This window comes from Furipterus horrens, unplaced genomic scaffold, assembly GCF_987537825.1.
Source record: "Furipterus horrens unplaced genomic scaffold, mFurHor1.1.pri manual_scaffold_7, whole genome shotgun sequence".
NCBI lineage: Eukaryota > Metazoa > Chordata > Mammalia > Chiroptera > Furipteridae > Furipterus > Furipterus horrens.
Window position 1 is genome coordinate 100,717,755 of NW_028327177.1, and position 12,295 is coordinate 100,730,049.

At 39.6% G+C, this 12,295-nt stretch overlaps 1 protein-coding gene across 6 annotated transcripts in view; it reads left to right on the forward strand.

The window, feature by feature from the left end:
* The window catches only part of GRM7 (glutamate metabotropic receptor 7), an 862,741-nt gene that overhangs the window by 541,007 nt on the left and 309,439 nt on the right, over positions 1-12,295 (forward strand). For all 6 annotated transcript variants that reach the window (XR_016512405.1, XR_016512404.1, XM_090284096.1 and 3 more), the window contains exon 5: positions 8,261-8,401. Coding sequence is in view for 4 of the 6 variants with exons in the window: in XM_090284096.1 (XP_090140222.1) it covers positions 8,261-8,401 (141 nt within the window). In the remaining 2 variants the exon portion in view is untranslated. The remainder of the gene's footprint in view (positions 1-8,260; positions 8,402-12,295) is intronic.

The window sequence follows — 12,295 nt, forward strand, 5'->3', positions numbered from 1 at the left end:
TGTTCGTTTGCATAAACATAACAAGAGCAGCAAATGATCACTTATGATCTTTAGTTCTGTTTTGCTGGAACTTACCCAAGGAACATTTAGGGTGGCCCTCAGTCTGCTCTTCAGGGCACAGAAGCTGGGCCACATACCTGGCATTCATCCTTGCCTGTACACACCTGTCCTTTCCAAGTCTTTATGGTTTTCCATTGTGCCTTAAGGTCCCTTCTAGCCATCTTTCAGGAAAACAACCTTCATTCTTTCCCTGGAGAGATTGCTGTGGACCGCACAACCAACCATGGCAGCAGGCCTTTTATTTCGCGGGCTTTTATTACCTTTGAAAGTCATTCCCAGTCATTCCCATGCCCATTTGCTTGAAATACTTTTTTCCATCCCTTTACTTTCAGTCTGTGTAGATCTTTTGTTCTAAGGTGGGTCTCTTGTAGACAGCATATATGTGGGTCATTCTTTCTAATCCATTCAGCTACCCTATGTCTTTTAATTGGAGCATTTAATGCATTTACATTTAAGGTTATTACCGATAAGTACTTATTCACTGTCATTTTTCCCCTTTGTACTTGTGTTCTTCTCTGTCTCTCTCTGTTTCTTTATCTTCTTAGAGCAGACCCTTTAGCATCTCTTGCATTGCTGGTTTGGTGGAGATGTATTCTTTTAGCCTTCTTTTGTCTTGGAAGCTCCTTATTTCACCCTCCATTTTGAATGAGAGTTTTGCTGGGTATAGTATTCTAGGTTGTAGACCTTTGTTTTTCATTGCTTGGAATATTTTTTGCCATTCCCTTCTGGCTTGTAGTGTTTCTGCTGAGAAATCTGATGATAGCCTTATTGGAGTACCCTTGTATGTTATTAGTTGTTTTTCTCTTGCTGCTTTTAGGATCCTCTCTTTGTCTTTGAATGTTGCCATTTTAATTATGATGTGTCTTGAGGTGGGCCTGTTGGGGTTCATCTTCATTGGGACCCTCTGTGCTTCCTGGACTTGCGTGACTCTTTCTCTCGTCATGTTAGGGAAGTTTTCTGTCATTAGTTTTTCAAAGAGGTTTTCTATCCCTTGCTCTTCTTCTTCTCCTTCTGGAATTCCTATGATACGGATATTATTACGTTTCATGTTGTCCTGCAGCTGTCTTAGAACCTCTTCAGTCTTGTTCAGTCTTTTTTCATTTTGTTGCATTGTCTGGGAGTTTTTGTGTAGGTTGTCCTCCAGCTCGCTGATCCGATCTTCTGCTTCCTCTAGCCTGCTTTTAATTCCTTCTACTGTGTTCTTCAATTCAGAGATCGTATTCTTCATTTCCTCCTGGCTCTTATTGATAGCTTCTATGTCCTTTTTCATGCTCACGTAATTTTCTGTGAGTTCCTTGTAGTTTTTCTGGAGTTCTTTGAAGTTTCCGCTGAGCTCATTCAGCTTCTCCATAATCCATGTTTTGAATTCCATATCTGATAGTTCGCTCCCCTCTATTTCATTTAGCACTCTTTCTGGGGATTCTACCTTTCCTTTTGATGGGAGGTTGTTTCTCTGTCTCCCCATTTTTTTGACTCCTATTGTTTGTTGGTGCTTCCTAGAATGATCTGCACTTCCTGGATCTGCCTCTGGTGGCGTCAGATCATGTACCAGTCTGGCCCTAGGCAGCCTGTTGGAGACTTCCAGGGATCTACTGCTGTTGTCTGTCTTCTTTGATTGTTAATCTGCTCAATCTGTGATTAGCTGTCAGGCTTAAGGACTGTGGGTGTGGCAGCTTAATTCCCGTCGGCAGGGCTTTTGCTTCCCCTCAGGCTGACGCCACTTGGAGGGGAATGGTCTACCCGCAGTACTGGGGATGAGTCAGCACTGGGACCCAGTCGGCTGCTCCTCCAGTTCTTCCCTCAAAGCCACCGTGCCAAACTCTCCCCAAGTGTCTCCAGTCCTCTCTGCCTTCCCTCTGCTTGAGCCCAGGGTAAGTGGTGGCCAAAATATTTTCGTATGTGATCCACTTAAGAGCTCTTTTTCTCCTGCTGTTTCTCTCCGGCTAGCAAGAAACCCTGTGGCTTTTCGCTTTTCACAGCTGATACTGTTTTACTTTCCACTCTGTTGCTGTAGGCTGGGAAGCCCAGCTGGGGGTTTAGACCCTGCCCTTCTCAGGGGGAATCCCCGGCTGCTGAGCTGTTTCTCAGTCCCTTCAGCTGCCACCCATGTGAGCCCAGCCAGCCCTTCCGCGTCTCCGCACTCCCTACCGGTCACGTTGTGATGTAGCGGCCTTTTCTGTCTCTCCGTGGTTATAAGACTTCTTTCCAGCTAGTGTTCGTTGGTTGTTCCAGATGATTTCTCCAAAATTAAGTTGTAAACCCAGACTGGTCCTGGGAGGAGGTTAGTGTAGCTTCCATTTACTCCTCCGCCATCTTGGATCTCTGTTTATTCTTTTTGTAATTGTAAATACTGCTGCAATTTTTTATACAATCAAATCAAAATCTGGCTGACATCAGAACTATTGGGAAGATGAACTTTTTTATATATTTATTCATTCAGTTGATAAAGGTTTATGCCATTGGTTTATTAGAAGTTTAGTAGCAATAATAAATTGCACATACATAGAAGATGGTCCATTCATATTTGTTGATTCTGAGGCCTAGTTTTTCTGGGACATTTTGTAATGCTAGAGTGACTTCAATATTCCTGAGGCATAGCACATGCTATTCTATCTCTGTCTATCACCCTCTCTAAGTAAAACCTATTTCTACCTTTTCTAATCTACGTTTCTAATCTCTCCAGGAAGCCCTTTCTGACTTTCTAAAATAGTTATCTCTCTCTGTGTGAGCTCCCAAAATATCATGTACCCTTCCTTCATAAAAGTCATCACAGCTATAATTTTATATTTATTTAAATATAATTTTTTAAAGTCTATCTTCTCCACCAGGATGACTATAAATTCCATGAGGGGCCAGGTGTGTTTTATTCTCAAAGTATGTAAGTGCAGAGAATGGTGCCTGTCACAGAGTTGAGGGTGTTTATTGAATAACCACAGTTAATATTATTCTTTATCAACCACAATGCTGAGTACTCAACAAATAATAACTAATTTAATCTTAACAACAACCCTTTGAGGTAGATATTATTACTAATACCATTTCACAGATTAGGAAACTGAGACACACAATAGCTGAGTAATTTGCTCAAGCTGGGTTCAAACTCCTGTTTCATAACTATGTCTGGGTTCACCACTACACGTTGTCACTTCCCTAACTACAGAAAGTGCAGCTTTCATACAAGTCTGCAGTTCTAGTCTCTAGCAAAATGTCCCAAAGCAAATGTACAGGCATACCTCAGATATCACGGATTTGACTCCAGATCACCATTATAAATCTGAATTTTCTTCTCAAGGCGGTAGTCCTTCAGAGGAGGTGGTGAAGACACAGGGATATTTTACATTACCTTCTTAGAGACACTAAGAAGAAGCACAAAGACTGGAACTCCAGGGTGACAGACCACAGTGATAAAAGAAACAGGCGAGGGAAGCAGTCTTTGAGGCTGCAATGGGACCCCAAGCAGCAATGCTCAGAGTAATATAGAGCAAGTACTCCATCATCAACAGGCAACAGCATACTCTCTCTCTCTCTCCTGGGGTCAACTACAGGTTCATGGATGGACAGTTACAGCTCCTGCCATACTGAGCTGGATACTAAGCAAAAATCTCAACTACAAAAGCAAAGTGAAGACTCTCATCTGAACCAAGGCAAAACTTGAGGCTGAGAGAGTGATAATGCTGATATCTAACGATTTGGGCTGGAATTGTTCAAATTCACCTGCTGAATTTCAGGATTTTCTCTAGAGCCCTGCTTCTCAAAGTATGGGCAGCATGAGCATCACCTGGGGCATGTTAAAAAGGCCACATCTTTGGTTCCACCACAGGTCTTCTGCATTAAAATATGCATCTTATGAGAGCCCTAGGAAAGTCATATGTAAATGCATTTGGGAAGCAAGAGCAGTACTCAGTCTATATGAAGGTGGCCTGCAGGCCTGCTACAAGGAAGAGAAGGAGGAATCTGAGCCAGTCAGACATGTGAGTGACAAGGAAGAAGATTTGGGTTAAGAAAGCCTGCCCTTCATCCACTTCCTGTCCCAGTTCATGCAGCCAGCCTCTGTGGTGTGTGCTTTCTTTCCAAAAATCTGTTGGTTCTCATTTAGAACAGAGGGAAGTAGAAGTGACTGCTGCTTCTCCCTCTTCTCTTTTAAATGTTCCAGTCACCAACCTGCCTGTGAACCACAAACTAGTCCCTCCTTTATCATATCCTTCTGAATGTCCAGCCAACACAGGCTGAAGAGAGATGTTTTGAAGTGATAGGCTATTTTTTTCTTTTTAAGTATATTTTATTGATTATGTTGTTACAGTAGTCCCAGTTTTTTCCATTGCTCCCCTCCATCCAATACCCCCTATCCTACCCCTCTTAGTTCATGTCCGTGCATATAAGTTATTTGGCTTCACCCTTTCCTGTATTATTCTTAACTTCCCCTTGTCTATTTTGTACCAACTGATTACACTTCTTAATCCCTGCACCATATCCCCATTTTCCCACTCCCCCTTCCCCCTCCCCGCTGATAACCCCCCAAATGATCCTCATACCTATGATTCTGTTCCTATTCAGGTTTGCTTAGATGGATTTTGTTTTTATTTTTTAGATTCAGTTGTGGATAGTTGTGAGTTCGTTGTCATTTTAATTTTCATAGTTTTGATCTTCTTTTTCTTAAGTAAGTCAGTTTAACATTTCATATAATAATAGCTTGGTGATGATGAACTCCTTTAGCTTTACCTTGTCTGGGAAGCACTTCATCTGCCCTTCCTTTTCTAAATGATAGCTTTCCTGGTTAGAGTAATCTTGCTTTTCATCACATTGAATACTTCTTGCCTGCAAAGTTCCTTTTGAGAAATCAGCTGATAGTCTTATAGGCACCCCTTTGTAGGAAACTCTCTGCTTTTCTCTTGCTGCTTTTAAGATTCTCTCTTTATTTTTCACCTTTGGCATTTTAATGATGATGTGACTTGGTGTGGTCCTCTTTGGGTCTAGCTTCTTTGGGACTCTGTGTTTCCTGGACTTATGTGTCTATTTCCTTCACCTAATTTGGGAAGTTTTCCTTCATTATTTTTTTACATAAGCTTTCAATTTCTTGCTCTTCCTCTTCTCCTTCTGGCACCCCTATGATTTGAATGCTGGCACATTTAAAGTTGTCCCAGAGGTTCCTATGCCTCTCCTCATTTTTTTCAATTCTTGTTTCCTTATTCTGTACTGGTAGACTTATTTTTTTTTCCCTTATATTCCAAATTATTGATCTAAACCCTGGTTTCCTTCCCTTCACAACTGGTTTTATGTGGATTTTCCTTCGTCTTATTTAGCATAGCCTTCACTTCTTCCCTTAATGCATTTGCCATACTTAAGCATATCTGTCAAGCCTGTGACTATCTTTATCACCAGTGTTTTGAACTCTGCATCTTGGTAGGTTGGCTATCTCCTCGTCCCTTAGTTATCCCACTGGAACCTTGATCCATTCCCTCTTTTTGGTCATACTTCTCTGTCTCCTCATCTTGACAGGCTCTTGTGTTTGTTTGCCTCTGTGTCTTAGGTAGAGCTGGTGCACCTGTTATGTTGTAAGGGGCAGAGCCTTAGGTATTCATCAGTATGGGCAACCCATTTTACCATGTTGTGGTGCTGTATGTGGAAGAGGGATCTGAGAGGGAACAATGCCGCTTGCACAACACTCACCCCTTTGCCAAGAACTTCCCCCACTTCTGAATGGGACTCGCACCTCTCTAGCTGTTGCCCTGGTCATTGTTCCCAGAGGGGCTGATTCTGCAGAACTTCTATGATCATGGGAGCCCTTTAAACAAAGAGACTCTACTGAGAGACCGGCAGTTTCTTCCTCCATCCCAACCCCCACTGATTTGCACAGTCAGAAGCAATGAGGTTTTATTTTTCTGGCATTGGAACTGTCAGCTGTGTGGTGTGGTCTGGTGCAGGTGTCCCTCTCTACTTTTTAGAATGTGTGACTACTCTTTCCACCAGCCTGGCACTGCTGCTGCCACTGCTGCCACTACCACACCATGTCCTCTCTGTCATGACTCTGCCCCTCCTACCTGTCTGGATGAGTATTTCTTCTTTATATATTTGTTTGTTAGACTTTCATGCAGCTCAGTTTTCTGGAACTTCTAGTTGTCTCTAGTTTTGAGGTAGTTGTATTACTTATTAGTTGTGGAGGGAGATGCAGTGTGTCTGTCTAGGCCTCCATCTTGGCTGGAAGTTGAAGTGATAACCTTTTTAAGTGATGAGGTTTCCTCTAAAGATGTTTTCTTCTGAGCTGATGAATATGTGCCTCAAGGCTAATTTTTGAGCCACTTTAATAGTTCCTATTCTGAGTTTGGCTCAGACCTGTGGCATACAATGAAAAAGTTTGTTTCTGAAGCTTCTTTATGTTTTATTGAGGACTCTTCTTTCTTAAGAGTGTGGTGTTGTTTGGGTGTTACACAGAAAGGGGCTTGGAGTGCAGGGATAATGAAGGAGTGGCTGCATAACAAATTGCCTCTAATGTTGTGGCTTAAAAGATAGATTGTCACAGTTCTGAAACATGTCTGGCCTCAGCTAAGTGCATCTTCTACTGCAATTGGCTGGAGGGGAGAGGGGTTGCAGGACTGGAGAACATTGAGGTGGGAGGAGGACTTCAAATCAGATAGATTAATTAATCAGTATTGATATCAGAATGAGATCAGTTGTGACAGCTGACTTACTCTTAAATCAGTTAATGTGACTATAAAAGGACCGTTGGCTGGGTCCCTGGTCAAGACATCATTATGTCCTATCATGTCCTGACAATAGCCTGGAAACTGACCTAAGAGTTATAAAATATTATTTTTTTATTTTTCCAAAAATGTTACATAGTCTCCTTTACTTTATAGGGTTTTTTGTTTGTTTTTGTTTTTACTGCCTTATTTACTTATTTCAAGTTTTCTATTTATAGTAGGCTTATTATATGCCAGGCCATGAATTCAGTGCTATAAATATAGTGGTGAATTAAATTAACCTGACATTTTCCTTTCATGGAGTTTGGAGTCTGGAGCTAATTTTTTCTTTTTCTTTTTATTATTGTTGATACTCTCACAGATGTCCTGCCTTTCCCTGACCTTTGCCCTCTCCACCCAACCCCTGTCCCCTAAAGTTATATTTTTAATGACCCTAAAGTTAAGGGAAATTTTTGAGTAATTTAAATAATGTGAAAGTAAGTTCATCTTTTTCCATGGTTTTGATCTTAATTCTGTAAGTTCACAGAGTTCCCACTATTACAAACAAACTGAGGAAGACGGTGATGTCATATTTATTTTTCTAGATAGATGAAAGGAAGATCAGAGAGGTTAAGTGTGTACTTGCTCATGTTTCCACAATTTAGTGAGATTAGTGGAGCTGGAATTCAGGCCCAGGCCTTATGATACTGAATCCAATCTGATTTTCACAAGAACATATGGCTTCATTGGAATATTTAAAGTTATATTATCCTAGTGAGGTAATGAGAGATTTCCTGGGCACCTGGCCTTCTGCATCTCTACTCATCTCACTCTTTATGAACAGCATTAAGCTAATATTGATCTCAATTTACCAGTGGCTTCTTTTAAAAAAATTAATTCTGCGTTGACTGGAAAGTCAGTTACATAATGGAACATTACTAAATGAAAGAGGGTTCTTAAAATGATGTTCACAGGTCAGTCAGTAGCTCACATGATCAGGAGTGCAGAATGTGATAAAATCCTTGCCCTTGAGTATATTATTATTTTATCAAACCTCTGTTTTCATCAGCAAAATCAGAATAACAGTAGCTATTGCATAGATTGTTGAGATGAGTAAAAGAATCTATGTAAAGTACAGAGTCTGGTCCATAGTAAGCCCTAAAATGACGAGTTATTCTTAATGATTATTATAATGATGATGATGGTGATAGATGCTTTGTCTCTGGTCCATCAAACCAGAGATGCAAGACATGTGTGAGCACTGTGTCATCCCTAAGTTCTCTAATGCCGATTTTATTGTGAAAATGTCACTTATAGGCCAAGCATCTGCCTGAAAGATTATCTAGAGATACAAGTATAGGTTAACATGACAATATTTTTTTTCTTCTAGTGATTTCTTTTCTTTGATTGACACAAAGGAGCATTCAGACTACTAAAAGAAAAACCCACTGGTATTTTTATTTTCAAACATTGCTGCAGTGCCCCACTAGCAATGAATGACCTTTTCATTTAACTCTCTTTAGGGTTTGATGCCTATTTTACATCCCGCACACTTGAAAACAACAGAAGAAATGTCTGGTTTGCTGAATACTGGGAGGAAAACTTCAACTGCAAGTTGACGATTAGTGGGTCAAAGAAAGAAGACACAGATCGCAAATGCACGGGTAATTTCATTCTCATTGTCCTATTGCTTTATATGGCCAGTGTTAACATGTCTGCATGACTGACAGAAGGAAGCTTGGCTGGAGACAAATTGAAAAAGTAAATTGAATTTTACTAGATTGTTCAGAAACTGGAACAGGAGCATAAGTCTTACAGGACAAGAGAAGTACAGACAAGATTGTATTCTTTTCTGTCTGTTCATCTAGCAGTAATTGACATTTTCATTGATTCTTTGAATACAGAAAGAGTCATGTTGCTTTGAATGCACTCTTGATAAATATTAGTTCATATTATAACCAGATTTAGGAAGTCATTTTCACATAGACAAAAATCTCTAACAAATTTTATATCAGCATTAGATTTAACTGTTACCATGAATGGTATATTTGATTTAGGAAACAAAGTACTTGTGTTTAGAATAATGAGTTTCAACTGATTTTCATATTAATGACTCACCTGCTATTTAAAATATGCTTAAAAATTCACCCAGCCTCATATGTAACCTTGTATAATTATTCCAAATTAAAAACACATGTGTGTATGCCCTATATCTATGGTAGCAGTCAGAAGATAAAGTTACACATTCATTCATTGATTTATTCACAAATGTTTACTGAGCAACTCCTTTCTGGGAAGCAATGTACTAGACACTGGTAATGTGATGGTGAGCAAACCTGATAAGGACCCTGCTTTCATGCTGCTTAGAGAATAGTTGGGGTGGGGATCCTCTTATTCCAGGGATCTCTATGAATACATAATTGCAACCTGCAATAAGTGTCTGAGGGTTCTAAGAGTATATAATCAAGAAATTTCACTCACTGAAGGCAGGACTTGTCTCAAAAGACCTCCTTGAGAATGAGTGGGCATTGACTTATCAGGGAAGCAAAGGGAAGGGTAGATTGGAGAATATTTGATAGTGGAATAACATGGCAAAGGGCTTATAGTGGGAGGAATTATGGTATCTCTTAAAATGTGAAAAATGGAAAAATGTGACTAAAGAAAAGAATTGAATGAATGTGTGAGCCAAAGTTACAAGTGTAGAGGTATGGACAAGGGAATAAATTAAGTTGGGACATATGTGGAACTTGGTCTATATCCTAAAAGTCCTAGAAATCATGGAAGGTTGTAATGTGATCTACTTGCTTATCCCCTAGCCCTCTATTAAACAGCATTCCCCAAGTCTATACTTCAGTTGCCTTGAACGTTTGCAATGATGACCTTGAAGTCCCATCAAACTCTAAAATGCATTCTGTATGTCCAGAAGCACCATACCTATGTTAGATACACTTCCTCTGTTTAGTTTATCTTTGCAATATAGATCACCTATTAATTAGGAATAATGTATGTAACGCATGATACTAAAAACACCATGAATAGTGTGAGGATACTTAATTTTAGGCCTTTTCCTCAAAAAGTTTTCTATATAAAAAGGAGAGATAAGATATGAATAGCAATGTGAGTAAAACAATGATACAAAATAAAAATGCATAATTGAATGTATAACTCAGGTAACTAGAATATCATATTAACTGCATTCTCTATGTCATGGTATAGCATCAGCATTTTCGAAAATATCTTTATTATGTTGGGAGAAAAGGAAAAAGTAATTCATGATGACTAGACCTAAGTGACACAAAGCTTTCAAGTGGAAACTGCAAAAATTAGTTTGATGTCTGGATAATTTATCTATATGACAAGGAACATCCAAGTATACTGAAAGTATCCAAATGATCGATGGCAATTTTTTGGTTCTTTCTGACATGTAATATTCTGTAGAATGTCTGGAAGGTGGAACGGATTGTCTCATAGTCATTGGGATTGCTCCACCTAAGGTCAACTCCCAGTCTTTTTATATGCTTTAACACAAGCAATTTTATCTTCAATATTTTAAGAACAGCACAAACTTTCTTGATACCCTATCCCAAGATCCCCCAACCTTAAGAGCTAAGCATTCATCCTACCTTCCCTTGTAGTGGTCTAATTTCCATCGATATAGATTAAACCTTGGCAGCGACCCATCCTACTCATGGGCTATCTGGAATGTTATCCCCCAAGGGATCATGCAATTGAGCAAGTTTATTGATGGTTTGTTTAATCACATCTGTAACAAGTGCGGCAGGGATTGTCACTCCCGAGTCGGACTGCACAGCCATTCTCGGCGGTGCAGATAGACTCTCAAGAAGCTACGCCATCGTCTCTTGAGATGGACGGCTGCCGACGACGACGACGACAGGAAACACAAACTGCATTTGACAAGTACTAATGTCATTCATGCTACTTTAGAGTATAGTTACATTTTCTCATGGAGATAGTGTTGGCTACACCCACAATAAAGGAAGCTCTTTTAGACAGTCCACCACAGAGTCCTTGTCATCTGTGGGCAGAAGGGTCAGATGTGATTGTTTTTCAAGTACTGTTTATATTCTGCCACCTTCACATCACTGTGTATGTTCCCGCTTAAGACTTGCAAGTGTATCCCCTGGCACAAAGACCAGTTTAGAGTATGATCTCTTTGGAAAGAATATTTATATATTTGTGAAGATACCAAGATCAAGAGAAAAGGAAAAATACAGAGATGAAGTGGTTTGTGAAACAGAGATTGAGGACAAAAAGTGTTTGAGAAGCCATGGGGTTTGGTCTGAAAGAGACCTGGATCTGTGTTCTAAGTTTACTCCTGAGTACCTCGTAAGAGCTCAGACATGACTTAACCTCTGAAAGTTCTCCCTCAATGTTGAAATGAGGGTGACAAAACTGTATATCCAAAGTTGTTGTGGGAATTAGAAGATTCAAGTAAATGATCTAAAATCAAACGGACACACAGTAATAGCGCCTTAAAACTAACAACTGTGTTTTGTCTGAGCACAGTTGTCTTTGAGGGTTTCATGAAGGTCCTATTGTCTTACATCAGTCCTAAGGAAAATCAGGATACAGTAGTCCCTCTCTATATCATGGTTCACTTATCATAACCTCACTGTATCACAGGATTTTTAAAAATATTTAATTATTTATCGCAGATTTTTTGCTATATCACAGGATTTTGTGGTACTGTATATGTATGTTGTTAAAGTTACGAGGTTTAGGGGTGTAGAATAAATGTAAGGTTCCTACTTAGCAGGGGGGTCTAGAATGTAATACCCGCGATAAGTGAGGGAATACTACAAGTCAAATTCTAACAGAAAAAAATGAAGCCAGGGATTTGAATAAGCACATAACATGGACAGAAGTTCTTCCCTGGAGTGAGCATTAAACAGTGATGTACTGAGGTCCCAAAATGTTTGCAGACAGGCAACACACAACTTTATGCTGTGAATGGAAAATGAAGCTTAAAACTTAAGGAATTTCAATACCAAAATGTAGAGTCTGTGTCCAAGCACCATTGGGTCTTAGACTTGCCTGACACCTCATGTCCCAAATTTTGTACCATTTTATCCCTGACTTGCTGTATTTTTATGTGGTTAGTATCATCTCCAAGGCCTTTGCTCCAAAACTCATTCTTTAAACTGAGAAGCAGGTTTTAAAAATCTGAATGTACTTGCTTATGGCAACCCATAAAAATTATCTCTCTTATATCTTGTGGCTTACATAGAACATTTGTCTAACTAACAATACTGTTCTGTCAAATGTTCCTTTGTGAATACCGATGCATCAGATTTACCTCTTTACTGAAATGAAGGAACTCGACATTTAGAAATCCATCATCCCATGAAGGGACATTTGACTTTCAGAGATTTGTTTTCTTTTTGTGATGACAGATGATAAGTTAGTGACTTCGTGTGTGTGTGTGTGTGTGTGTGTGTGTGTGTGTGTGTGTAAAAAGCCACTGTATTTTATTTCTAGTGCTTTCTAGTCACACAATGAGCAAATTCAGTTTTGGTTTAATTCCCTAATCAACCAAC